General features: G+C 48.4%; 1 protein-coding gene and 1 long non-coding RNA gene across 7 annotated transcripts in view; one reads left to right on the plus strand and one right to left on the minus strand.

Annotated features, from left to right (window-relative positions):
* The window catches only part of LOC119972635, a 53,216-nt gene extending 52,285 nt beyond the window's left edge, over positions 1–931 (minus strand). The window contains exon 1 of the long non-coding RNA XR_005462125.1: positions 744–931. This is a non-coding gene — a long non-coding RNA (uncharacterized LOC119972635). The remainder of the gene's footprint in view (positions 1–743) is intronic.
* Positions 1–26,425, plus strand: part of LOC119972633 (putative leucine-rich repeat-containing protein DDB_G0290503) — a 590,251-nt gene that overhangs the window by 197,503 nt on the left and 366,323 nt on the right. For all 6 annotated transcript variants that reach the window (XM_038809653.1, XM_038809656.1, XM_038809657.1 and 3 more), the window contains 3 exons: positions 714–872; positions 1,604–1,687; positions 25,202–25,348. In XM_038809653.1, the coding sequence (XP_038665581.1) occupies positions 714–872; positions 1,604–1,687; positions 25,202–25,348 (390 nt within the window). The remainder of the gene's footprint in view (positions 1–713; positions 873–1,603; positions 1,688–25,201; positions 25,349–26,425) is intronic.

A 26,425-nucleotide genomic window follows, 5' to 3' on the forward strand; every position in this document is an offset into this window, starting at 1 on the left:
TTGTGCTAGGTATGACCCAACCAGGGATAGCTTTTCCCCTGATTCCAATTGGCTTCAATTTTGCTAGTGCTCCAAGGCCACACTTGATCAAATGCTGCCTCGATGGCAAGAGCAATTAATCTCACCTCGCCTCCATGATTCACCTCCATATTTGGACCAAGGCTGTAATGAGGTCTGGAGCCGAGTGGCCTGATGGAACTTAAATTCAGGATTGATGAGCAAGTTAATGCTGATCAAATGCTGCTTAATCTCACTATTGGTGACACCTTGGCAGATGAATGAGATTCAACTGATGGGGAGTAAACTTGGCCAGATTGGATTTGTCCAGTTTCTTGTGGGCAGGACATACCAGGACAATTTCCCACTTTGTTGGGTACAGGCTAGTGTGTATCTGTACTGGAATAGTTGGCTAGTGGCCAGGGTGTTGTCATTATTATCCATCAAATGATGATGATCAATTTTTCCTGTTTCTGTTTCATAATTAGCTTATATCTAAATTCCAATCTTGATTTAGCTATACAGTGCTTTAGTCCTGCCAGTTGTTGTTGATAAGGTGGTAGCTTATCTGTGATTTTAATTACAATTTATAAATTGTTCCTTTCAAATGTTAAAAGTAGTTTATTGGATTAAAGTTACAAGTAATGTAAAGCTTACTATATCCAAATATACAATTCTTTTTCATACCTATTAAGACATTTATTTCTTAATTGAAGGTTCAAAAGAAGAAAGCCACTATTACTGACCTGAAAGATCAAATAAAACAACTTCAGCAACAATACAATGAAACGGTGGAGGACAATGGACGTTTACGAGCCCGACTTGAAGCTTGGATGATCACAGCGCAAAGTGAACAAGATATCCTTTCAAATGAGGTAATTTCTTGAATTTTTAATGAATATTCAGACAAATGTATTTGGAATGCATGGATTTTTGAAGGTAGCAGGGCATATTGAGAGAGTTGTTAGCAGAGCATCGATGATCTTGGGCTACCTATAAGTATTGGGTACAAAAGCAAGGCATTAGGCTGAGCCTACGTGAACTCAAGTTAGGTCACAAGAGTATTGCGCACAATTCTGGTCACCAGATTTTAGGATGACCTAATAGGTTTTTGAGAAAATGCAGAGGATATTTACCAAAATGATTCAAGGAATGAAAGAATCCAACTAGGTGATTATCGTAGAGAAGCTGGAGTTGCTCCTCTTGGATCAAAGAAGATCTGACAGAAGCATACAAGATTATGGCACGTTTAGATAAGAAAAATCGTTTTCAATAGCTGATGGTACAAAGACTTGGGAACACAGGTTTGAGACTTGGCTTTTGGGCAGGAGACAGGAGAGGGATGAGAAAAAATGTTTATGCAGTGAGTGGTAATGACCTAAAACTTACTGTCTATGAGGGTGGTAGAAACAGAAACGATCAATAATTTCAAAGGAAAATTTAACAGGTACTTGAGGGAAATAATCTTGCAAGGCGACGGGGCCAGAGTGGGGAATGGACCTGACTGGGTAGCTCTATGGAAAGCCAGCATGAACTCTATGGGCTAAATGGCCTCCTATGCTGCTCTTAAGTTAATTTTTAATTTTAAAAATTTATATGTCTACAGGTCTTTTGTAAAGAGGACATAATCCATAAACTAAGAATGAAACAGCTAGCTCAAGAGGAAAAATGTAATATAGCAGAAGAACAGGCAAGTTTTTAAAGTTTTGTCTCATGTCACATAATGTGGAATGCAAGCTGTTTTATTAATTGAAATTAATTTATTCTGAAAATAGATCTGTAAGATTCCATGGACTTTCATTCAATTCTCAACTTTTTGTATTTTATTAGTGCAATATTTGTATATTCCTTACAAACATGTGCTTTACCTCATCCAGCAAGATGTCAATGGAGAGAACCTTTAGACATTGACTCCAAGATGTTCCCTCTTATTTTTCCTTCCCTCAATCTGTAAGGTGTCTCCCATGATATGATGCATCAGTTATTTTCCCCATTGTCTTCCATAAGGATTCTGAACTGATTAAAAACCTAATTGAATAAGATAGGAACATGTCAGGTTTAATTAACTGCGCAAAGGGGTTAGTAAACCAATGTTCAGATTAGGGATGGAGATTTTTCCTCCGTTGATCCTCCGTCCAGTGGGGGCTAGCAGCCGTGCAGCGTAAAGCCCCTGGCTTTACCTGTCGCTACGTGTCCGCACGTGGACCCGACCTGCCAAAACCTGCTGCCCTGTAATCCCCCCAGCCCCCGCCCTGCCAGCGGAACGGCTCCCCCTCGACGGTGAATATAGTCCGCAGCCGCCACGTGAGGTGACCAAACGTTGTGAGGACACGCGCCCCACGCCATCGGGGACTCGGCCCATCAGGGGAGGGCCTCAGGTGACGTCCTGAGGCGTCCATACGGCATGTGACATACTCCCCGAGTACGCCATTTTTGAGGGGCGGAACATTGCAAAAACGCCGCTGCCCCCGATTCCAGCTTAAACGTGGATTCTGCAGCCGATTGGCGAACGGAGAATCCCACCTGCTGTGTGTGCGCCTAATTTAATTAAGCTGGGGACTGAAACTCTATATAATTAAGACCATCAAAGGAACTAGGTGTGAAAAGCAGAAATTCAAAGTGACGAGGGCCAAGTGGATATTCAGAGATAAGTGAGGATTTGGATTTTTAGCTAAGGGGACTAAAAGATTTTACAACTTAAATAAATGTCAGAAGTAAACTGGGAAAAGGTTATGAAGTTTTATTTGACCCAAGAGTGGGGGCAATAGACTACATGAAAAATATTTATATTTTGAAGACAGTTAAGTTCAGAGCAATGTTGGGAACAATGTTTTTGAGGATGAGAGAGGAAAAATATATTTTACAAATATTGAAAGCCATGCTATCGGTGTGACCATATAAGATCCTGCAGAGAGTGCTGTACTGGGATAGATCTAGGAAAAGAAGTACAGGAAGCTGTTTTCAGCCACCCCAGAGAAGTGTTTGTTTGTTCCAGAAAGCAGGATTTTCACAGTTGGGTTTAAGAGAGGGAGAGAGAGACAAGCCCGGTGAAATACCTCTCCTACCGCATCAGTGGGTTGTGCTTTATGGTAAGATAACTGGAATTTTACAGATTAAATATCTATAAGCAATGTTTCCCAAAGGGGTGTTGATGTCTGAGTTTAACAAAGTAAGAACTGTTGGGGAAATGTTCCAATCAGATGTTTTATTAACTGTGTAAATGTAATCTTATGTGTTTAAGTTTTATTTTATTTTCTCAATAATTATTTTTATATGTTTAAAATCTCCAAAAGTGTCAGTGGAATTTTTAACTCCTGACTTCAACACAGATGCCTTCTAGTAGCTAAATACAAATTGAAAATCGTTATGATACTGTGCCACATTCCCCTTTTGGATTTAGTTGGCACAGCACATACCACTTACCACATCATAACACCTGTAAACTGAATGCTGTCCTGCTGCTCACCAGTCAATATAATGCTTCCATTTTGGGACTGGTATAATGGAGGATTGAGGACTTCATTTATTAGTGGTGGGGCTTATCTAGGCCATTGGAATGCTGGATTTCTTCTGTGGATCCAGGATTATAAATTTCTTTAACCATAAATGGTTATTAATGGAAGTGCAATTTGATTCAGTTGGAATACCTTTTCCATCCATGAACAGGTGAAGAGCTCAATACTGCAGAAAACTTAGCAGACTGTAGGGTGAAATTGTGAAGGAAACTAGGAAAGCACAGAGAAGGAATTAAAAATTATTGACGTAGAATCAAGGAAAACCCAAGGAATTTTCTAAATACTAAAAGAACAGGAGGATAAGCAAAGAGTAATGCAGATTAGAGACCAAAAGATTATTTGTGGGATGAGGAGCAAGGAGCAGTATGTGAACATGATTCTTAGAGTCATAGGATTTTAGTAAGGCTTGCCACCACCCCTGCCAAAAATATGTCAGGGGGTATAGTGTGGGAACCTTCCCCTTTTCCAGATCGCTGCCCTACAGTCATTTAACACTTTGAGAAGTTTTAATTGACCAGAGACAGACTTTCTGCCCTATCTCTGAGTGTTACCAACCATTTAGATGTCCGGCAATTCTCTTGTCCCAGCAGTTCCAGCGGGAGCGGTGGCAGGATATGGGGGGTGTGGCGTGGGTGCAGGTGCAGCAAGGAGACAACTGGCAGGCCAAGAGGGCAGGGAGGCAACAACCACAATGTCCACTGGATTTTACTTGCCCATGTCTTTAAATCTGCCATGTGGAGCGGCAGTCCAGCCTTTAGAGTCATTGCTGCTCAGAGAAGGATCATTCAGCCCATGGTGTGCATTCTGGAAAAAAAAGGGTTTGTCTGGGATTTGAACCCGGGATCTCTCAACTACTTGACTAAGAACTGCATAGTAAGAGTATTACAACAGAGGGATGAAGTAAACATTGTAATTAAGATGTACTGTCTGTGCGGAGTCTGCACGTTCTCCCCGTGTCTGCGTGGGCTTCCTCCGGGTGCTCCGGTTTCCTCCCACAGTCCAAAGATGTGCAGGTTAGGTAGATTGGCAATGCTAAATTGCCCTCCGTGTTCAAAAAGATTAGGATGGGTTACGGGGATAGGGTGGAAGTGAGGGCTTAAGTGGGTCGGTGCAGACTCGATGGGTCGAATGGCCTCCTTCTGCACTGTATGTTCTATGTAAATATTGGAAAGGAGAAACAGTCAAGGAGGAAACCTTGAGACCTTTATTATCCTTGAAACTGGATTTACCATCAGGTCCAAATGAAATGTATCCCAAGCTTCTCAGAGAAACAAGGGAAGAAATAGTAGAACTCTGGCCATCATTTTCCATCCTCTTTTGCTATAGGTATTGTTACTCTGTTTACTTGCTATAAATATGGTGGTTAATAAGATCGCATTTCTTAATCCTAATTATGAGTATGCTTTCAGAGTCGCCAGGTATCTCTCGATACCGCCACAAGGTTCAACCCGAATACCGATCAAAGAGCCAATACATCAGTTAGTTAGTTCAAAGTCAATACTACTTTATTTACACACAGTATGATTTACTCATGCACAATAACACTACAGGCTAAACTATATTACTAACACCTGTACTTAACTTTGGGTGCCCACTTAGATCAGAGGAAAAATGGGTGTTGTTCAGATCTGAGGCTGTTGGGTTCGAAGAGGTAACCGGAGTACAGCTAAGGTCGTCCGTCTGGTAGCGAGCGTTGAACTTGAACTTACTTGCTTCTGGTGGTGCTGGTGGAAGGGTCTCTTCGCTTGAGAGCCAAATCCAAGAGAACGAACCTTTCGCGGGGTCTCTTCTTATACTTGGAGGTGGTTTGCGCGCTTTTAGGCAGGTCTTAAACTTGGTCCCTATTAATTGGGCAGCTTCTCGATCATTGCCATCGATCTAATCCAATAAAGGGGCGGGTGCCTTGATGGCTGGGCATGTCCTAAGTGGCCGTTAGCCTTGCTTTGTTTGTGTCTTTGTGCTGGGGTAGTGGCGCCGGACTGTCTGGGACAGTATCGGCTACCTGAGCACTCATTCTTTGTTTCCCAGAGATGGGCCATCAATATGTAAATCGACCCAGAGTTTCGGTTCCGTCTGCAGACTGCCTTCCAAATATACATTCAAACTCTGTGCTTGCTTGTTTGCTTTGCATTGTCCATTTTCCCTATAGGCTCTGCGAGTGTCCATTTTATATATTGAAAGTGGCCATCCCAGATGGCTACGGTATGGTGCTGGACGACTGCTAACATTATATTGTTTAAAAAGGGAAGGATAGCCTGTATAATTACAGGCTTGTCAACCTAAATTTGGAGATGGAAAAGTATTGAGAAGAATATTGAAAGACGGTATAAGTTGTAATTTAGTGAAACATGGATTATTCAATAACAGTCAGTATGGATTTGTTAACGGCAGGTAGTATCTGAATAACAGTAAAATTTTGTGAGGAGGCAACAAAGAACGCTGAAAATAGTACGTTTGCCGTTATCTACATGGATTTTACCAAGGTCCCACACAGCAGACTGAGTAGTAAATTGGGATCCAAAGAAAAGTGATAAGTTAGATCCAATATTGGCTCAGCGGCAGGAAGCAAAAGGCAATGGTGTTTTTGTAACTGCAAAGCTGTTTCAAAGCTCAGTGTGGGTTCCTGGCTATCTGAGGTATATATCATAATTTAGACTTAAACATAAGGTGCATAATTAATAAGATCATTAGATGAAAAGAAATAGGAACAGGATAGGCCATTTGGCCCATCGAACCTAATCTAACTGGCATTAAATCCGCATTCCTGCCTTCCCTCAGTGATTCTTGACTCCATTGTAGATCAAAAATCTGTCTAACTCAGCCTTGACTATTGTGAGGAAACAGATAATTTTCAGTCATCTGTATTTGTATTTTCGGGTATGAGAAATATAGTATAGCTTCAAGGAAGTTTAATTTGTGTTTCTGGACAAGAAAGGATTAAAACTTCTGTTAGCTCATGTTAAACAAAAGTGCCTGCATATCTGTGGGTTTTGGTTTCATTGTAAACTGTGCCTGCATTGTAATTTAAAGTTTACTACGTGAAAACAAATGGTGTTTAAAGAAATATTAGATGGTTGCTTGGCAACCGCACTGAAAAGCAGAAATACTTGTGATTCAGTTAGATTCAGGTACCTGAGAAGAAAGCAACTCTCACAGAAATTACCAGCAGAGAGGCAGGAAAATGGAGTAAGCTGCAGAAAGCAAGTCCCAGAAGCTAAAGAACAGATAGTTTGGCTTCCAAGAGAAAGGGTTATTGGGAGAAGATTCAAAGGCGTGTTTTTCCGAGAGTGGAGTTTGGAAAAACTTCTGTGGAAGTTGGAGTTCCAGTGAGACCAGTTGGCTCACAGTGTGACAAGCATCTGGGTGTATCTAATGAGAAATCTAAAGAAGTTGTTTTGGGTGGCATCTGCCACTTGGTTTCAGCATGTGGTGTGTCTGACCACAGTTGGCTGTTGGTTTGCATAGACTGCACTTACTGAGACAATTATAGAATAAGATATGTTTGGTAACTTGCTTAAAAATCTGTGTACATCTGTGACTATATAGGTGGGGTGAAGTAGTATTGTGTTATTGCCAAATGTTTCATGTTTAATCAATGTTGTAGAATAATAATAATCTTTATTGTCACAAGTAGGCTTACATTAACACTTAAATGAAGTTACTGGGAAAAGCCCCTAGTCGCCACATTCCGGCGCCTGTTCGGGTACACGGGGAGAATTCAGAATATCCAATTCACCTGACAGCACGTCTTGCGGGACTTGTGGGAGGAAACCGGAGCACCCGGAGGAAACCCACGCAGACACAGGGAGAATGTGCAAACTCCACACAGACAGTGACCCAAGCCGGGAAAAGAACCTGGGACCCTGGCTCTGTGAAGCAACAGTGCTAACCACTGTGCTACCGTGCTGCCCTTTATTGTTTTGTTAATAGTTAATTGGCCATCCTGTGACTCGCTTCATCCATGCCTCCAAACAAAAAATTAGGCTTTTGAGCTTGGATTTCATTCTGGGACCTGACTGTCCAATAGTAACATCAACTGGGATCATAACAATATGTTCAATGACCCAGTCTCCACCGACCTCGGAGGAGGAGTATTACAAAGACTAACAACTCCACGAGAGAAGAAATTCCTTCTAATTTCTGTCTCAAATGGGAGACCCCTTTCAAATTCAAAATTGTACTGCCTAATTGGACATTCCCCAATAAAGGGACACATTGTCTCAGGACAATGAAGGACTCGTCATATGAGGAGCAGTTGAGGACTCTGGGTCTGTACTCAATGGAGTTTAGTAGGATGAAGGGGGAATCTCATTGAAGCTTACAGAATACTGAAAGGCCTAGATAGAGTGAACATGCAGAGGATGTTTCCACTAGTAGGAGAAACTAGAACCTGAGGGCACAACCTCAGACTGAAGGGGTGATCCATTAAAACAGATGAGGAGGAATTTCTTCAGCCAGAGGGTAGTGAATCTGTGAAACTCATTGCCGCAGAAGTCTGTGGCGACCAAGTCACTGAGTGTCTTTACGACAGAGATAGATAGTTTCTTGATTAATCAGGGGTTATGGGAAGAAAGCAGGGGAATGGGGATGAGAGACATATCAGCCATGCTTAAATGGTGCAATAGACTTGAATGGCAGAATGGCCTAATTTTTCCCCAACTCGTATGGTATTCAAGATTAGTTATACTGCAGCTAGAATACTGCATACAGTTTTGGTTACAGGAAGAATATGGTTACACGACAGAGGGTACAAAAGTCATCTTGTCAGGAATGGAGAATTTTAGGAAAGGTTGGATAGGCTGGGTTTGGGCGAGGGCAGATTAAATTATCATAGAATCGTCGAATCCTGAGAGTGCATAATGGGGCCATTAAGCCCACCATGTCTGCAGCAACGCTCTGAAAGGGAACCCACCCAGTCCCACTCTCCCGTCCTATCCCGTAATCTAAACTGCATAAGTTTGGACACGAAAAGGTAATGTAAGCATGGCCAATCCGCCTAACCTGCATATTTTTGGAGCGTGGGAGGAAATTGGAGCACTCGGAGGCAACCCACGCAGACACTGGGAGAACATACAAACTCCACACAGACAGTCACCCAAGGTCAGAGTTGAACCCGGGTCCCTGATGCTGTGAGGCAACAGTGCTAACCACTGTGTCACCCTGTGAGGGCCTTAGATAGGGCTAATTTCCCTTGGCAGAGTCATCAATAACCAAGTGGTGTGGCTTTAAAGTAATTGGTAGAAAGATTCGAGGGGAGTTGAGAAGGAATTATTTCCCCCAGAGGACGGTGGCGGTTTGGAACCCATGCGGTCCCACAAAGGGCAAGAGAGGCAAAAATCCTTATCATATTTAAAGGATGCTTGGATTAGCACTTGGTGGTGCCATAATGCACAGGGCTAGAGACTTGAGCGCTGGTAGGTGGAATTAGACTGAGTAGCTGCTTTTTGACCAAAATGCACAAGGTGGGCTGAATGGACTGTTTTGTGCCATAAATAATATGTTTCTCATTGCCAAATGTTTAATTAAACATGTCGCTATACACAAGTTTACCGGTTTAGATACCCAGTCCACATTAATAGATTGCCAGGTTTAGGTTTTTATGTTTCATTTTCCTGCTGTGTGTCCTTCAAGTAATCTGTCTGAAGTGCACTCTGCCATCTGTGCCAAAATAAATCATATACATTTAGCTAGCATGCTGCACATTGAGGATGAGCATCCAGGGACAACTCACTACCTTCCTCAGCTACCTCAGCTTTGTGCAGCCCAGTTGTCTTTGGACAACAAGAATATAGGTTTATGGATGTGGGCCAATCTCTGAACATAAGATCTGGAGAAGTAGATAAAAGCAAATTACTGTGGATGCTGGAATCTGAAACGAAAGAGAAAATGCTGGAAATACTCAGCAGGTCTGGCAGCATCTGTAGGGAGAGAAAAGAGCTAGGGCGGAATTCTCTGCTCCCGTGCGGCATCGGGAAGGCCATCGTGAACTCGGCCGAGTTTCACGACGGCTCTACACGGCCCGTTTCTCGAACGATTCTGGCCCCGGAAATGGGCTAGGAGCGGGGCCGCGGGAAACAGGTGGGGAATGATGGCAAAAGCCGCGACCCCCGAATGGCGCCAGAATGGCGCCCGAGTGATGCCGCTCCGCGTCGTAAAAGGCCGCGAGCGACCAAAACAAATGAGGGCCTGACAACGACGGAGCCACGGAGGGCCGCCCCGAGTTTCGGGGAGCCTGACCTTGAGACCCTCCTCGATGAGGTGGAGCAAAGGAGGGGCATCATCTGCCCTAGAAGAGGGCATCGCCACCCTGCCAGCGCTGTGCGACGGGCCTGGCATGAGGTTGGCACGGCAGTGAATGCTGTGGGGCAGACCCTTCGGTCTGGGGAGCAGTGCCGGAAGAAGCTCCACGACCTCACCAGGGCTGCCAGGGTAAGTGCCAAGAGGGTGCCCCCGGGTCACAAAAATCCCCCCCCCCCAATGTCCCTCATCACCCACCTCCCCCCCGGGTACGAGGGGGAGAGGGAGAGGGAGAGGGGGGCCAGAGTGAGTGGAGGGTGGTTAACAAAGTTGTCACAGACGCACATGAGCGCTACGACCCCTGGAGAGATGCCATGGTGTAGCTGCAACTGTCCCCCCAACCTGTGCCAATATCTGAACGCCCTGATGTTCCCTGCGGAATTGTGATGATCTATCCATGCCCCCCCCCCCAACAGGACAAGACTGCTCACAAAAACCGGGAGCGGAACAGGACCGGAGGGGGTTCACCCATTCTGCACCCCTGACAGTCTTTGAACAGAGGGCACTGGACCTTGCTGGGGGATCTGCCACCAAGTGAGACAACCCTGCATGACACCCCCCCCCCCCTCCCCCGCCTCCAGCCCATCCTCTGTCCCCTCACACTCTATCCACTGGAACCCCATCCTCGGTCCCACACACTCTACCCACTGGACCCCCCCATCCTCGGTCCCCTCACACTCTACCCACTGGACCATTCTACGCCCGGACGAGCGTGTCTAACTAACCCCGTATTATTCTGTTCCCTAGGGTGTGGTGACGAACGTCCAGGGCCTTCTGCTGCCACACACAGGCGCCCATCTGCCACGACCACCGCACGCAGGGCCACACGCCAGAGGGTGGCAGGAGGTCAGCCAGGAGTGCCATCCTCCCAACCCCGGACCCCTGAGCAGGACGCACAAAGGACGGCGACACACTCAACAGAGTCACCTGAGGGAGAACCAGACTTGGGCCGCGTGCAGCCTGCGCTCGAATATGACTGGGACGAGGACACTGCTGGTTTTCTGACGGACGAGGACCTAGAGCTTGCGGCACTGTTATCTCCTACACCATCCACCATCCCAGAGACACTCACCTCGGTTGGGCAATTAAGTGATGAGGCTCCTGGGTCACGGTCTGGTGTGCACCACACAGCTGAGCCGGTACAGCAGGTGGAGGTCGGAGCAGCCGAGGGGCTGGATGGTCGGAGGGCAGCCCAGGCCCAGCATTCAGCTGGCTCCCAAACGTTTCCCGGATTCCTGGATTTACGCGACCCACGTGGACAGCCGATGCATTTTGAAACCCAGGGACACAATGACGGGATGAGGGCCGACTTCCAGCAGCTGCAGACGCAGTTAGAGGAGTCACACCGCGTCCAGGAGCAGGGTGTGGTGCCGCTCATGGCAGCCACCCAGGCCGACACCGCACGGGTGGCGTCCGCGGTCGAGGCAATGGGTGAAACGGTTTCGGCCATCGGTCAGGTTCTGCAAGGCATTGGGCTTAATGTGCACGCGTCATCCTCGGCCCTGGACAGGGTTGTCCTCTCACAGGCAGCAATACGCCAGAGCCAAAACGACATTGCCGGCGCGCTACGGGCCCTGGCCGAGTCTCACCAGGTCATGGCACAGTCCCAGCACGCCATGGCACAGTCCCAGCAGGCCATGGCACAGTCCCAGCAGTCAGACGCGGAGGGCATCGACCGCCTGACACACGTGCTGGATGGCATCGCGCACTCACAGGTTGAGGTCACACAGTCCCTGGCGGGAATGTCTCACTCCCAGGACTCCATCTCAGCGAACCTTCGGACCCTGGTTGATACGGTTGTAGGCCTCCAGGACTGGCAGCGCCAGGTGTCAGTGGGGCGACGGGGCACCTCCGCGCTCGCACCTCCATCCCATAGTGAGGCCTGGGGGCCACCAGGCTCCCCGAGGGAGGAGGAGGTTCTGGGGCCTGTCCCATTAACTCCATCACGGGACGTCCCTGAATGCTCGGCCTCCACCCGTCCCATCCCTGGTGCATCGGGTGGGCAGCAGGCAGAGCAGGGTGGCACCACGTCATCCAAAAACGCCCGCGGAGCAGACTGGCCCATCAAGGCCGGGTCGCCCCAGGAAACGAGTGCCGACGGGGAGACATGTCGCAGGGAGTGATTCTCAGTAGTCCGCCTCCACTCCTGCTGTACCATCTGGGGATTCACTTAGACGTAGTGGTAGGGTCCGTAAGGCAATGAAGAGGGACACACAGTAAGTTGGCAAGGGTGAAGGGCACAGTTTAGTTGTAGGGGCTAGGGCATCTGTACATAATGTTCACCATTAAACTCACTGTTGCACCTAACTTGTAAGTGTCATTTTTCCGTTGACACTGGGATTGTGATGGTGACCGAGTGTCGCTGGGGTTGACGAGTGGTGAAACTTCGGTGCAGTCCCTTCCCCCCCCACTCCCTCCCACAGCTACCCCACGCAGGCATGTGATGGAGTGTCCCTGACGAACTCAGCGACCACCGAGATGGATGGTTCAGCTATTGCCATGAGTCAGACTTTGTCTAACGATTCTGAGCTCACAGCTCATCAATGTCGTGCCATACCGTCTGGCCGCAGTGGTAAGGGTGATTTAGAACTGGAGCAGTGTACGCAGAGCGGGGGTGCGGGGGGTGGTGGTGGTGGGAGTTGTGTGCTGACCGTCTGCATGACTGGCGATGCAGGTGGTAGTGTTCAGTGGTGCCGTCGCACGCGGCACGAGAATCTTGCTGCCACCAAGGCGTCGCGTGCCCACTGTCCTCGCCGGTGCCGTCGTGCAGCCTCCTTGACATTACCAGCACCCGGGTCGTGTCTGTGTGCTGCGCGCGACGCACCACCAACCTCCTCCACCTCCTCCTCCTCCTCCTCCGTCTCCGTGTTGGCACCACTGTCACTGGCTTCTCCCTCCGACTCCTCCACCAGGGCATCTCCCCTCTGCATCGCGATGTTGTGCAGCGCACAGCAGACCACTACAATGCGAGCGACCCAGTCGGGCTGGTACTGCAGGGCCCCTCCGGAGCGGTCCAGGCACCTGAATCGCATTTTCAGCATACCGAAGCAGCACTCCACCACACCCCGTGGTTGCTGCATGGGCCTCATTGTAAAGGGTCTCCGCGTTGGTCTGAGGCCTCCGTATGGGCGTCATCAGCCAAGACCTCAGTGGATAACCCCTGTCGCCCAGCAATCAGCCCCTCAGCCGGGGGGGGCCGTCCCTCAAATATGGTTTGGATGAATGACTGCGCAAGAATGTACGCATCATGCACACTCCCAGGGAACCTTGCGCACACGTGCATGATCATCATGTGGGGGTCGCATACCACCTGGATATTCATGGAGTATGTCCCCCTCCTGTTTGTGAACACTTCCCTGTTGCTTGCAGACGGGCGCATGGGGACGTGAACACAATCAATGACCCCCTGCACCATCGGTATCCCGGCCATGGTGGCAAATGCACGGGCTCGTGCGTCTTGACTTGCTCGGTCCTCGGGAAAGGTGATGTAGCGGTCAGCGATGGCATACAGGGGGTCGGTCACATCCCGGATGCACCTGTGCACCGATGACTGCGAGATCCCGGATAGGTCCCCGCTCGGAGACTGGAAGGAGCCGGTCGCGCAAAAGTTAAGTGCCACCGTCACCTTGACGGCAACTGGGATCCCGTATCCTCCTCCCGTTCCACGTGGGGCGAGGTGCGCCACGAGGTGACAGATATGTGTCACCGTCTCTCTGCTCAACCGGAGTCTCCTCCTGCAGGTGATGTCTGGCATTGTCTCGAAAGAGATCCGGCCACGGTACACCCTAGGCCTCAGTCGTCGCCTCTGGCGCCTTGGCTCCACCATCAATGACTCCTCCTCCATTGCTCACTGGGCTAAATCGCTGGCTTTTAAAGCAGACCAAGCAGGCCAGCAGCACGGTTCGATTCCCGTACCAGCCTCCCCGGACAGGCGCTGGAATGTGGCGACTAGGGGCTTTTCACAGTAACTTCATTGAAGCCTACTCGTGACAATAAGCAATTTTCATTTAATTTCATTTCCTCCTCCTCCTCCTCCCCCCCGATGCTGCTCGACGACGGGCCACTCCGCGGCCATTCCCTCTGCTGCTGCAGCTGCCCCTGCATCCACTGTGGGATGTGGCAGTGGATGCTGCTCGATCTCCAACTGCAGTGCAGCAGCCCCAACCACTGCGCTGAACATAGCCGTTTGGTTTGAATACATTTTGCTCACCTACAGAAGGGTGGTGGGGGGGCAGAGAAACGACATGTTAGACGGAGGTTATTCGACACCTCGGCAGCTGCCTGCCACGGGATACCTGTGTGTCCCGGTGGCCTGGTCGCGCTGCTGACACGCGGGCAGCCTAACCCCTGGTCACTTTCTGTGTCCAACGGTCAGTTAAGAACGTCCTCCTCACCGGTGTGTCAGTGGGCTGTGGCCATCAGCCACAGGGCAACCAGCGGCAGTGTCCTCGTGACCGTCCTGCCATGGCAGGACGGCTGACATGTTGCATCTGGGGGTGGACGACCCACTCTACTCCACTCACTCCCACTTCTCCCTCTCGCCCCCCCCCCACTTCTCCCTCTCCCCCCCTCCCACTTCTCCCTCTTCCCCTCCCCCCCCCACTGGCCGCTGCGTTCTCGGGGATGCCTTCCCCAGTTTGCCGAGACTCCGGGGCGGTCCGCTCACCTCCTCACTCCTCGTCAGCCAGCACGACTGGCTGGCGACTTTAAAAAGCAGGTGTGAATGGCGACGTCGTGACCTTGTGTCACGACGTCGGGACTTCGCCCCATCCGGCCCGGAGAATAGCAGGGGTGCCGGAGAATCGCCTTTTTGGCTGCATCGGGCGATTCGCCGTGTTTTTTGCGCGCGAAACACGATTACAAAAATTTGGCCGAATGGGAGAATAGCGGGAGCGCGTCGGACCGGCGTCGCGGGAAAAAACGGCGCGGCCCGCTATTCTCCCAACCGGCGTTACATCGGAGAATTGCGCCTCTAATGTTTCAAGTCCGATGACTCTTTGTCAAAGCTAACAGACAGAGAAAGTGGGAAATATTTATACTGTGGAGTGAGAATGAAAGATGAGTCATAGCCACAGAAACCCAGGGAAACCGGGTGCTAATGGCTACAGAAACCAAGGGGAAAGAGTGTTAATGGCAGTCCCCAGAGAGAACAAAAGACTTGAAAGGACAAAATACAGAGAAACTAACATCAGAGGAAGAACTGTAGATGTGGGGGAAGGGGGAAGCAAAGAGGAGAAAGGTGAAGGAAAGGTGGATAAGATTGGGGGGGGGGGGAATTAAACATATATTAAGAAAGAAAGAAATGGTAAAAGACAGTTAAAATGAAATGGGATGAAAACAAATGGGGTAGAGCTGATCATCTGAAGTTGTTGAATTCGATGTTTAGGCCGGAAGGCTGTGGTGTGCCTAACCAGAAGATGAGATGTTGTTCTTCCAGTTTGCATTGAGCTTCACTGGAACATTGCAGCAGGCCAAGAACAGACATGTGGGCATGGGAGCAGGGTCTTTTGTTAAAATGGCGAGCAACAGGAAGGTCAGGGTCCTGAATGCGCACAGACCGAAGGTGCTCAACAAAGCGATCACCCAGTCTGCATTTGGTCTCTCCGATATAGAGGAGACCGCACTGGGAGCAGCGAATGCAATAGACCAAATTGGAAGAGATGCAAGTGAAAAGCTGCTTAATCTGAAATGAGTGTTTTGGGCCTGGAATGTTAAGCATGGAAGAGGTAAAGGGGCAGGTGTTACACCTTCTGCAATTGCATGGGAAGGTGCCATGGGTGATGGGAAAAGTACTGGGTATAGTGGAGGAGTGGACTAGATTGTCTCGGAGGGAATGGTCTCTGCGGAATGCTGACAGAGGGAGTGAAGGGAAGATGTGTTTGGTGGTGGCATCACGCTGGAGTTGGCGAAAATGGCGGAGGATTATGCATTGCATACGGAGGCTGGTGGGATGAAATGTGAGAACGAGGAGGACTCTATCCTTGTTCTGGCAGGGAGTGGAGGTGGCGAGGTTAGTGGCGATGGAGATGGACCTCGCACTGTTGAGGGCCCTGTCCACAACTGTAGGTGGGAAATCACGGTTGAGGAAGAAGGAACACATTTTCGAAGCACCATTTTGGAAAGTAGCTGATCGTTTTGTGGAGCATGCTCATCCAGCTGCTAGAAAAATGCAGTGAACTGATCTATGCGCTGTCTCTTATCTGGACTACCAGCTGTTGTAGGGCTGAACATGAGCAACCTGTTGGGAGAATAGAGATCGTTTTACGGGATTTATAGTTGTATTGGTAAACATTATAAATAAGGTATAATTTTATCAGGCATGGGGTTTTGTTTCTGTGCCCGGAAGATTAAAACCTATAGCTAGATTCATGCTGAATAAAGGTGTTTGTATGTATTGGGCTTGGTTCAATTCCAACTATGTTTCTGTTGTGCCTCGAGAGGGCTACGGGGTGAATAATAACTAAAAGGCATGTGGGTGTTGCTTTGCAACTGGAGCCTTGTAAGGTACAGAAGCTTTTGAAGTTTTACTTTAGTTAATTTAATTGCAGTTGGAGAAATGTAGTGAGAGGGAAGGCAGCGCTCACAGCTCACGAAAAATCAGTGGGCTTCAGAAGGTTAAAGAGCGAACATCTTTCTCAGTTTTGTTAGAAGATAAACCATACCATGGAGTAATCGGTAAGGAAACAAGTGCAGCGATCTGAAGAGAAGCTAATGAAGGAAACTAGAGAAATGAAGAGAAGTTTCCAAGAAGTCTTCGGTTAAAGGTACTAGAACAGAAAACTGTTCAGTAAAGACAGAGTGTATGTAAGCATACTTGTGATAATAAAAGCTCAGATTCCAGATAGATATCTTAACTGATTTTCAGGTTTGTGAGATTTTACTACAGCATATGGAACGTGAGTTGAAATAACTATGGAAATCAGTTGTTGGATCTCAGTATTTGTATAAAAGCAGTTAAGACAAAAGAAATGTAAAAGCTGTAACATCCTGGTCTGGATTCGCTGTTAAAAGTGGAGCAAGAGTCATTCATAATACTTGGACTGAATTTCAGAATGCATACCGCGAAGGGAAAACATTATTATGAGAAAAGGTTTTAAAGCATGATTTGAGAGTGGGGTTTGGAAACTCATGTAATCATCATTTGGGGAATTCTGAGGAGAAATCCACAGACACTATCTTGGGTTCAGAGTGGAATTTGTAAGGAGTAGAATATGGCCAGCATGGTAGCACAGGGTTAGCACTGTGGCTTCACAGCGCCAGGGTCCCAGGTTCAAATCCTGGCTGGGTCGCTGTCTGTGCGGAGTCTGCACGTTCTCCCCGTGTCTGCGTGGGTTTTCTCCGGGTGCTCCGGTTTCCTCCCACTAGTCCCGAAAGACGTGGGGCGGGATTCTCTGACTCCCTGCTGGGTCGAAGAATCGCCGGGGTGGCGGCCTGAATCCCGCCCTGCTGCTCCAACGCCGGCTGCCGAATTCTCTGGCGCTGGTTTTTTGGCGGGGGCGGCGATCACGTCGCGCTGGTCGGGGGCCGTTGGCAGTGGCCCCCACCGACGATTCTCCGGGCCCCGATTGGCAGAGCGGCCGCCCGTTTTCGGCCTGTCCCGCGGAGTCCTCGGGGGGGATCCATGAGGGATGGATAAGATACATAGAACTGTTGAGCTGTCAAGTTATTTAAGTACCTTACACTTTAAGTTTTGAAGTAAACTGCCTGTCTGTGTCTGCAAGAGTAAAAAAGACCAGTCCAGGGGGGCATGTGAGCCAGAAAATTTCCCCTAACTACCCGCCTCTACAATGAAAATCCGACCTGTTTTGTTTTAGAAATGCCTCGATCTAAAGTGTATTTTTACCATTTACTGATTACTTATTGCAATTTCAGATTTTTAAATAGTTGATAATGATGTTAATGACAGTGTATGTTTTTGGAAATAATATTAATCATTCATTTATTTACGGCAAAATTGTTTTATCCAGCTTGTTTCATGACACCTGATCCATAAATTTATTAAAATACAGTTGTTCCTACTCCAGCAAAATCCTGCATTTTTATGGAATGTGTGTTGCTGAATGTAATGTACTTGTCAAGTAGATTGGACTAAACTTGCTTATTTTTATTCACAATCTTCTTTGGTTATGATGCCAAAGGACCTTCTATTTTCTGTGCAGAAAATATCTGAGCTGGCACAGTTCTTTGAAACTACCTAGATTCTGTTCTGTATAGTTACTCAAAAAAAATGCACGACATGAATTTTTGTGCTTCTTTAATTTGTTTGTATCAATTGTTGTACCCAAGCGTTTTTGCTTAAGGTGCCATTGGTGATCCAGGCACAAGTTGCACTCAAAATGGTGCTGGTTTTGCAATTGAATTTTTGCGCCATTGTCTGCTCAAACGTAATTTCCTTATTGTCAAAAAATTTTGGCTGAACTTGTACAATTGGACAGTGTTATAGAACGTAATTTAAAAGTAGTATTTTGCATTAAAAAGTATTCCTTAAGGGCGCGATTAAAGGCTGCCTTGGGACAGGCCGTGACCCACGGCAGCCTTCACGCCTACTTCCGGGGCCGATTCTCCCCCCTCGGGCGGGGCTAGGAGCGTGGTCCCATGCGTCACGGCGGCGCGACCTTGACGACGGTCGTCAAGGCCGCACGTCAAGCGTCATGCGGCTGACGCGGCAAGACATAGCGGCTTGATCTTGCTGGGCGGCGGAGGGAAAAGAGTGCGTCCGTTATGGACGCACGACCTGTGATCAGTGGGCACCAATCGCGGGCCTATGCCCCCCTTGGCACGGCCATGGTACTGCCGTGCCAATCGGGTCTCCAGATGCCCCAAACGGGCATCTGCCGCCTGTTTCACGACGGCAGCGAGCAGGAGTGTTTGCTGCCGTGTTGAAACGGGCGTGAAGGGTTGGCCGCTCGGCCCATCGGCCTCAGAGAATCGCCGCTCGCTGTAAAAAACGGCGAGCAGCGATTTGTGGCCTGGGTCGGGCGTGGGGGGGGGGGGGGAGAATAGCGGGAGGGTGTGAAAAATGTTGGGAGGCCCTCCCGCTATTCTCCCACCCGGTGTGGGGGGCAGAGAATCGCGCCCTAAGTATTTAAGACTGGTTAACTAGTGCAGTTTTATTACTTTTAATTAATTTATTGATTAAACATTTTTAATCAGAGCATCTAGTCCAGTGTTGTCCAATATGGTTGTCACTCGCCAGACGTGACAAAATGGCTGCAGGTATATGGCTAATTGATGCTGTTCACTTTTACAGCCATGTAATACTGAGATAGTTAGAAATTGTAGTGGTAATTATGAATATGGGTGTCACTTACTAGACTGCTGTTTGTTGTATGCCCTAAATTGAGAAAAGAAGAATCAACCATGTTGTTGTTAAGATAGTATTCACCTATTAATCAGACCTTGACTTTATCAGAATATAGGTTTCTAGTGATTTAGAAGCCTAAGGGCCACTTACTCAATGGAAAGAAAAACAAGTCTGCTGTTTGTTACCTCCTCTGTTCTTGTATTCTCTGGGTGCTTCTAAATAACAATACATTTAGATCTTGGGACCACTCTGTGAAAGCAGGATGCGTCTTCAGAGGAATAGTGGCCTGGTTGTTCAAGAAATTTTCTTAAGGATCTTGTGGCACAGGGAGTGAAAACAAAACTTTGTTTTGTTTCGCTGGTAATTGGTGGCTGTCAGAAAATAGGCAAGATGTCTGAGTGGAGGATAGTGCAGCACGGCTACCACTGAGGGTTGAAATGTGTAATTTTGAAAAATTGTGGCAGTGCATCAAGATCCAAAGTCTTTTGGCGATCCGTGGAAACGGGCTATTGAAAGGAATAGAATGTTATTGGCATAAAAGGGGAGTTTACAGGATGTAGGCCATAACCCAAAGGCTTATTAAATGTCCGGGTGCTATAGTAATGACAATGACAAAACCTTAGCAAGAGATAAACCGCAGAAGCAGTGTGCAGAGGTTTATTTATTCTTTCCCCTCCCCGAGCCATCTAATAAAAAAGATTGTTTGCACTTGCAGAAATTTGTTTTTTTAAGTAAACTGGAGCACACGGTCAGTAACAGGACACTTTAGTTAACAGATTGTCACCACCCTTTGTAAACAGCATGCATGCTTTTCAAAACAGCTGGTTTACAAAACCCTTTTGAAACTGTTCTGATTGTTTTTATAAATTTGATCTATGTGTGTTATTTGCAGTGCAACGTTTTAAAAACTAGGGCAATAGTTTGTGGAACTTAAAATTCCTCAATATTTTATGTTGGTTTAGCCAATTTTGGGTGAGTTTAATACCAGTGTGATCTTGGGAAACTCCATGCCTATATTTGTGTTAGAGATCAACCCAATAGTATAGGAGCAGTAGGAGTTCCTTTCTGTTTTTTCACGCCCAAAGCCTTGATGCTAATTGCTTTCCATATTTTATTTTGCATTTCAGTGACTGGCTTGACTCAAATGTTGCTATTTCATTGAAAAATGTGATGAATGTTATCAGTAGCATTGATATTATAGTTATTAATGCATTGGCCCTTTAAGACCGGGGTTGGAACCCTGGGGGACTCCGCCTCTGGCTCCGCCCCCAGGAAACGGTATATAAGATGAGGCTCACTCGGCAGCATGTGATGAGCCCACTTCTCGGCTGCTGTTCAGTTCTCAGATGATTAAAGCCTTTGAATTACCTATCTTCTCTCCTGTGTCGTAATTGAGGGTATCTCAATTTAATCATCTGACACATCAAGATGGACGCTCTAAAGCCGGAGAAACTCAACCTGGACGCTCGGTCGCCGGAAGCCCCGGAAATGTTTTAATATTGGCTGCAGTGTTTTGAGGACTATATTGACTCCTCAGCGACTGATGTTGACGGCGCTCGCAAGCTGTGTTTACTATATGCCCGGGTGGGCCACCGACTCTCCTCCGCGATCGAGAACGCTGAAAATGACGAAGCTGCGGTCAAGATACTGACAAAATGCTTCGTGAAGCCGATTAATGAGGTACACGCCAGACATTTGCTCTCAACCTGCAGCCAACGTTCCGGGGAAACTCTGGACGAGTACGTGGAGAGACTCACTGTGCTCGCGAGCAACTGCAACCATAAAGCAGTGACGGCAGAAACCCACATGAACTTGCATATTTGCGATGCCTTTGTGTCCGGTATCAGGTCCTCGTGCATCTGGCAGCGGCTCCTAGAAGACGGGCCAAAGGGTCTCCAAGGCACGGTAACGCTCGCCTCTTCTCTAGAAACGGCCCACCGTAACCTCCGTACATACTCTGCGGACCTTGCAAACCCCTCTCGATCCCCTCCAGACTCGGCCACACTACAGGCCTGCGCCGCGCGGCGATCCGCTCACTCCGGGGTTTCCCCGTGCTATTTCTGTGGGCAAGGTCAGCACCCACGGCAACGTTGCCCGGCCCGCTCCGCGATCTGCAACGACTGCGGGAAGAAAGGGCACTTCGCTAAAGTCTGCCTGGCTGGCCCCAAAGGCCACAAACAAAACCCTCACCAGGCCCAGAAATCAAGCTCCCGGTCTCACAGGTCCCGCAACGCCGGACACGCCCACTTCCGACGCGTCATCGACCTCGTGCGAGTCATGGGAGCGGCCATCTTGGCGGCGGCCATCTTCGAACCCCGACACGTGCGACCGACCGCGGCAGCCATTTTGTGACTCCAGGCGGCCATTTTGTGAGTCCGACTTAACCGAGGACTCTGACTACCCGCAACTAGGAGCGATCACGCTCGATCAATCGCGGCCGAAACACCTGCGGAACTCAATGATGCGGGTGCGAATCAACGGCCACGACACTCCCTGCCTATTCGACTCCGGGAGCATGGAGAGCTTTATCCATCCAGACACGGTAAGGCGCTGCTCTCTGCGCACCCACCCCGCCTCCCAAACTATAGCCCTCGCCTCTGGGTCCCATTCGGTTCAAATCACGGGGTATTGTGTCGCTGACCTCGCAATTCAAGGCGCTGAATACACCCCTTTTAAACTTTATATCTTTCCTCAACTCTGCGCCCCCCTGCTGCCCGGTCTGGACTTTCAGTGCAGCCACCGGAGCCTGACACTGACGTTTGGCGGACCCCTGCCCCCACTCTCAGTATGCAGCCTGGCGATACTCAAAGTTGCACCACCCCCCCCCCTCTTCGCGAACCTCACTCCCGACTGTAAGGCCGTCGCCACCAGAAGTCGCCGGTACAGTACCCAAGACATGACTTTTATCAAGTCAGATGTTCAGTGGCTACTAAAAGAGGGGGTCAGAGAGGCCAGCAACAGCCTTTGGAGGGCTCAATTATTGGTAGTCCGCTCCGAGGAAAAGCAACGAATGGTAGTGGATTATAGCCAGACCATAAACCGCTTTACGCAACTCGATGCTTACCCACTTCCCCGCATAGCAGAAATGGTGACTCACATCGCTCAGTATCGGGTATACTCTATGGTCGACCTAAAATCGGCCTATCATCAACTCCCTATCCGCCCAGAGGACGGCTACACGGCTTTTGAAGCAGCCGGTCGGCTGTTTCACTTCCTTAGGGTCCCTTTTGGTGTCACAAACGGAGTCTCCGTTTTCCAGAGAGCGATGGATCAAATGGTGGACCAGTACGGCTTACGGGCTACCTTCCCGTACTTGGACAACGTTACCATCTGCGGCCATGACCAGCAGGACCACAACGCAAACCTGAGGAAGTTCCTCCAGACTGCCCGGGCCCTCAACCTCACGTACAACAAAGAGAAATGCGTGTTCCACACAACCCGGCTAGCCATCCTCGGCTACGTCGTGGAAAACGGGCTCCTAGGCCCAGACGCCGACCGCATGCGTCCCCTAAAGGAACTCCCCCTCCCCCGTAGCCTCAAGGCACTCAAACGGTGCTTGGGGATTTTCTCCTATTACGCCCAGTGGGTCCCCAGATATGCGGACAAAGCCCGACCACTCATTAAGACCACGGTTTTTCCCTGACAGCTGCGGCCCAGTTGGCTTTCAGCCGTATCAAGGCCGACATCATCAAGGCCGCCATGCATGCAGTGGACGAAGCCATTCCCTTCCAAGTAGAAAGCGACGCATCAGACGTCGCCCTGGCTGCTACCCTCAACCAGGCGGGCAGACCAGTAACGTTCTTCTCCCGAACCCTCACCACCTTGGAAATTCGGCACTCTGCAGTCGAGAAGGAGGAACAAGCCATAGTGGAGGCCGTGCGGCACTGGAGGCACTACCTAGCCGGTAGGAGGTTCACCCTCGTCACCGACCAACGGTCGGTCGCCTTTATGTTCGATAACGCACAACGGGGCAAAATAAAGAATGACAAAATTCTGAGGTGGAGGATAGAGCTCTCCACCTATACGTACGATATTAAATATCGCCCGGGGAAGCTCAATGAGCCCCCAGATGCCCTATCCCGCGGCACGTGCGCCAACGCGCAAAAAGACCGCCGAAGAGCCATCCACGATGACCTCTGCCACCCGGAGGTCACCCGGCCTGCCCACTTCATCAAGTCCCGCAACCTACCCTACTCCACAGAGGAGGTCAAGGCCATGACTAAGGCATGCCAGATCTGTGCGGAATGCAAACTGCAATTCTATCGACCAGACAGGGCCCGCCTGATAAAGGCCTCTAAGCCCTTTGAGTGACTAAGTGTGGACTTCAAAGGGCCCCTCCCGTCTACCAACCGCAACATCTATTTCCTCACCGTGATCAATGAGTTCTCCCGCTTCCCTTTTGCTGTCCCCTGCCCCGATATGACCTCGGCCTCCGTGATCAAGGCACTGCACAGCATCTTCACACTGTTTGGTCTCCCCGCTTATATCCACAGCGACCGGGGTACATTGTTCATGAGCGATGAGGTGCGTCGATATCTGCTCAGTAAGGGCATCGCCTCGAGCAGAACGACGAGCTATAACCCGCGGGGAAACGGGTAAGTGGAGAGGGAGAACACGACAGCTTGGAAGGCTATCCTTCTAGCCCTATCGTCAAGGAGGCTCCCAATCACCCGCTGGCAGGAGGTCCTACCCGATGCCCTACATTCCATTAGGTCGCTCCTCTGTACGGCCACGAACGAGACCCCTCACAATCGTTTGTTTGTCTTCCCCAGGAAGTCCACCTCTGGGGTCTTGCTTCCACGTTGGCTGACGACTCCGGGACCAGTCCTACTCTGGAGACACGTGAGGAGCCATAAACCGGATCCCATAGTCGAGAGGGTCCAACTGCTACACGTGAACCCTCAATACGCCTACGTCGAGCACCCCGATGGCAGGCAGGATACCGTCTCCCTGCAAGATCTGGCACCCGCTGGCTCGCCCACCGACCTCGACGCTTTCCCCACCGATCCCCCCTCCTACCGACGCTCCCCTCCCCGCACCGACCCCGACAGCGCCCCCCCCCCTCATAGCGCCCCCTGCCCCCCAGCCGGTGCCGGCACCGATCACCCTAGTCACCCCGGATAACACCCCACCCGCTCCAAGGCGGGCAAAGGCTCAGTCAACCGTCCTCCCGGTTATACCACCATCAAAACCGACCGTATCCGTGGCACCACCACCGGAGCGGAGAAAGTCAGCACGGACGGTCAAACCACCCACAAGACTGAACTTATAACTCCACGTCACCCCCGGCGGACTATGTGTTTTTTTTTAAACAGGGGGTGAATATGATGAATGTTATCAGTAGCTGCTGTAACGCTACCTTACCTTTAATGCATTGGCCCTTTAAGACCGGGCTTGGAACCCTGGGGGACTCCACCTCTGGCTCTGCCCCCAGGAAACGGTATATAAGATGAGGCTCACTCGGCAGTATGTGATGAGCACACTTCTCGGCTGCTGTTCAGTTCTCAGATGATTAAAGCCTTTGAATTACCTATTTTCTCTCCTGTGTCGTAATTGAGGGTATCTCAGAAACAATCAGAGTAGTTGATGCAGAGTCTGCACGTCCTTCCCGTATCTGTGTGGGTTTCCTCTGGGTGCTCTGGTTTCCTCCCACAAGACCCAAAAGATGTGCTTGTTAGGTGAATTGGACATTCTGAGTTCTCTCTCAGTGTATCCGAACATGATTTTCGCAGTAACGTCATTGCAGTGTTAATGTAAGCCTACTTGTGACACTAATAAAGATTATTATTATTATTTAAGCTTTTTGTGCTAAAAAATAAATACAATTTTTTCTGAATGTAGCTCATTTTTATTATTCTGAGCATTATAAAACTATGTAAAATTACATTGAATATACAGCACAGAAACACACCATTCAGCCCCTCCAATCCACACTGGTGTTTCTGCTCCGTTTAAGCCAATTTCCTTGGATTTTTAGTTAGGTTCACTAATTCAAGCTACCTTAGATCTTTCTGTTTCATGTTTCTGAGCTGATGTGATTGTGCAAATATAAACTTGTAATTGAACAACTTTTTGAAATTTACTTTAGATTCAGCATCAAGAAAAGCTGCTGGAACAACAACATCTGAAATACGTGGCTTCAGTTAATATAGTTGATAAGCATCAGCAGATGATTCATTCTTTAGAACAGGATCTTCAAACTGCCATGATTGCAGAAAGGGAAATGTCTACTCAGGTAAAACAAGAATACTGCTTTTAAATAAAGGCATTATAACTGCATTATGGAAATACTATTGTTTAACACCATTACGGCATTAATGTTGTGAAATGGATAAGTTCACTTCTTTGTCACTTTGTGTAACTACTATGGATTACATTGTGTAAACTGACCTCTGACCCCTTGAAAAGTCCTCCTAAAGTGAGTTATACGCCAAATATGAAATGTGAATTGTTGGTGTTTCAAAATATAAAAAGATCGATAATTCAAATTAAATCAATGTGACACATTTTTATTGACTTGTGAACATCATCCTTGAAGATTTATCGGAGCCAACATCCAAAAGTTAGGTCCCTGTTATAACTGCAATTTGGGTGTTTTTTCTCTGCTCCCACATTCTTTGCATAGGACACTGGGCAGTCTCTTCCACACATTGTCAATCCACAACTTCACTCCGTCCTCTTCCATGCAACCATTGTTACAGACATGCACAAAACACTTGCAGGGATCTTGATTTTCAGCATGGTTTTACGTTTGAAAATTACCATAATTTTGATGCGTTGGTCATCCAGGCTAATGCCACTCTCAATCTTGTCCTCCCATGTTGTGTGGTTTTCACTATAACTGTTTTCAAACCTATTGAGTCCATTGTTGGATTGCTGGCCGTATCAGAATTCAGGGGTGTTTCATCCATGTTGCCCATGTGATGTAACGGGTTTTTGCCACTGTCTGATGGTTTGTTAATAATTGGTAATTTTGGAGTTAGCAAATGTTATGACTTTTAGCTTGAAACCAGCTTCATATTTTAATTTTGTGCCAGAAGACTCATTTCTGTTTGTCATTTGCCAGGCATGGTCTACTCTCTGTAGGGTTGGCTTAAACTGCCACACACACACATCTCCTTTGGAGCATGGCCACATTGTCTATTTGATCCCATGTGTTGACTTAAGGGACGCCGAGCTTAGGCCTACGTATGATTTTTGAATGCCATGAAAGTGGGGTTGTTTATATGCTGCATTGACATATATGACATGATCTACAGTACAATATCTTAAGATTGTCTGTTTTCAGAAAAACTGCTCAAGAAAATTTACA

Source organism: Scyliorhinus canicula, chromosome 10 (genome assembly GCF_902713615.1).
Source record: "Scyliorhinus canicula chromosome 10, sScyCan1.1, whole genome shotgun sequence".
Lineage (NCBI taxonomy): Eukaryota > Metazoa > Chordata > Chondrichthyes > Carcharhiniformes > Scyliorhinidae > Scyliorhinus > Scyliorhinus canicula.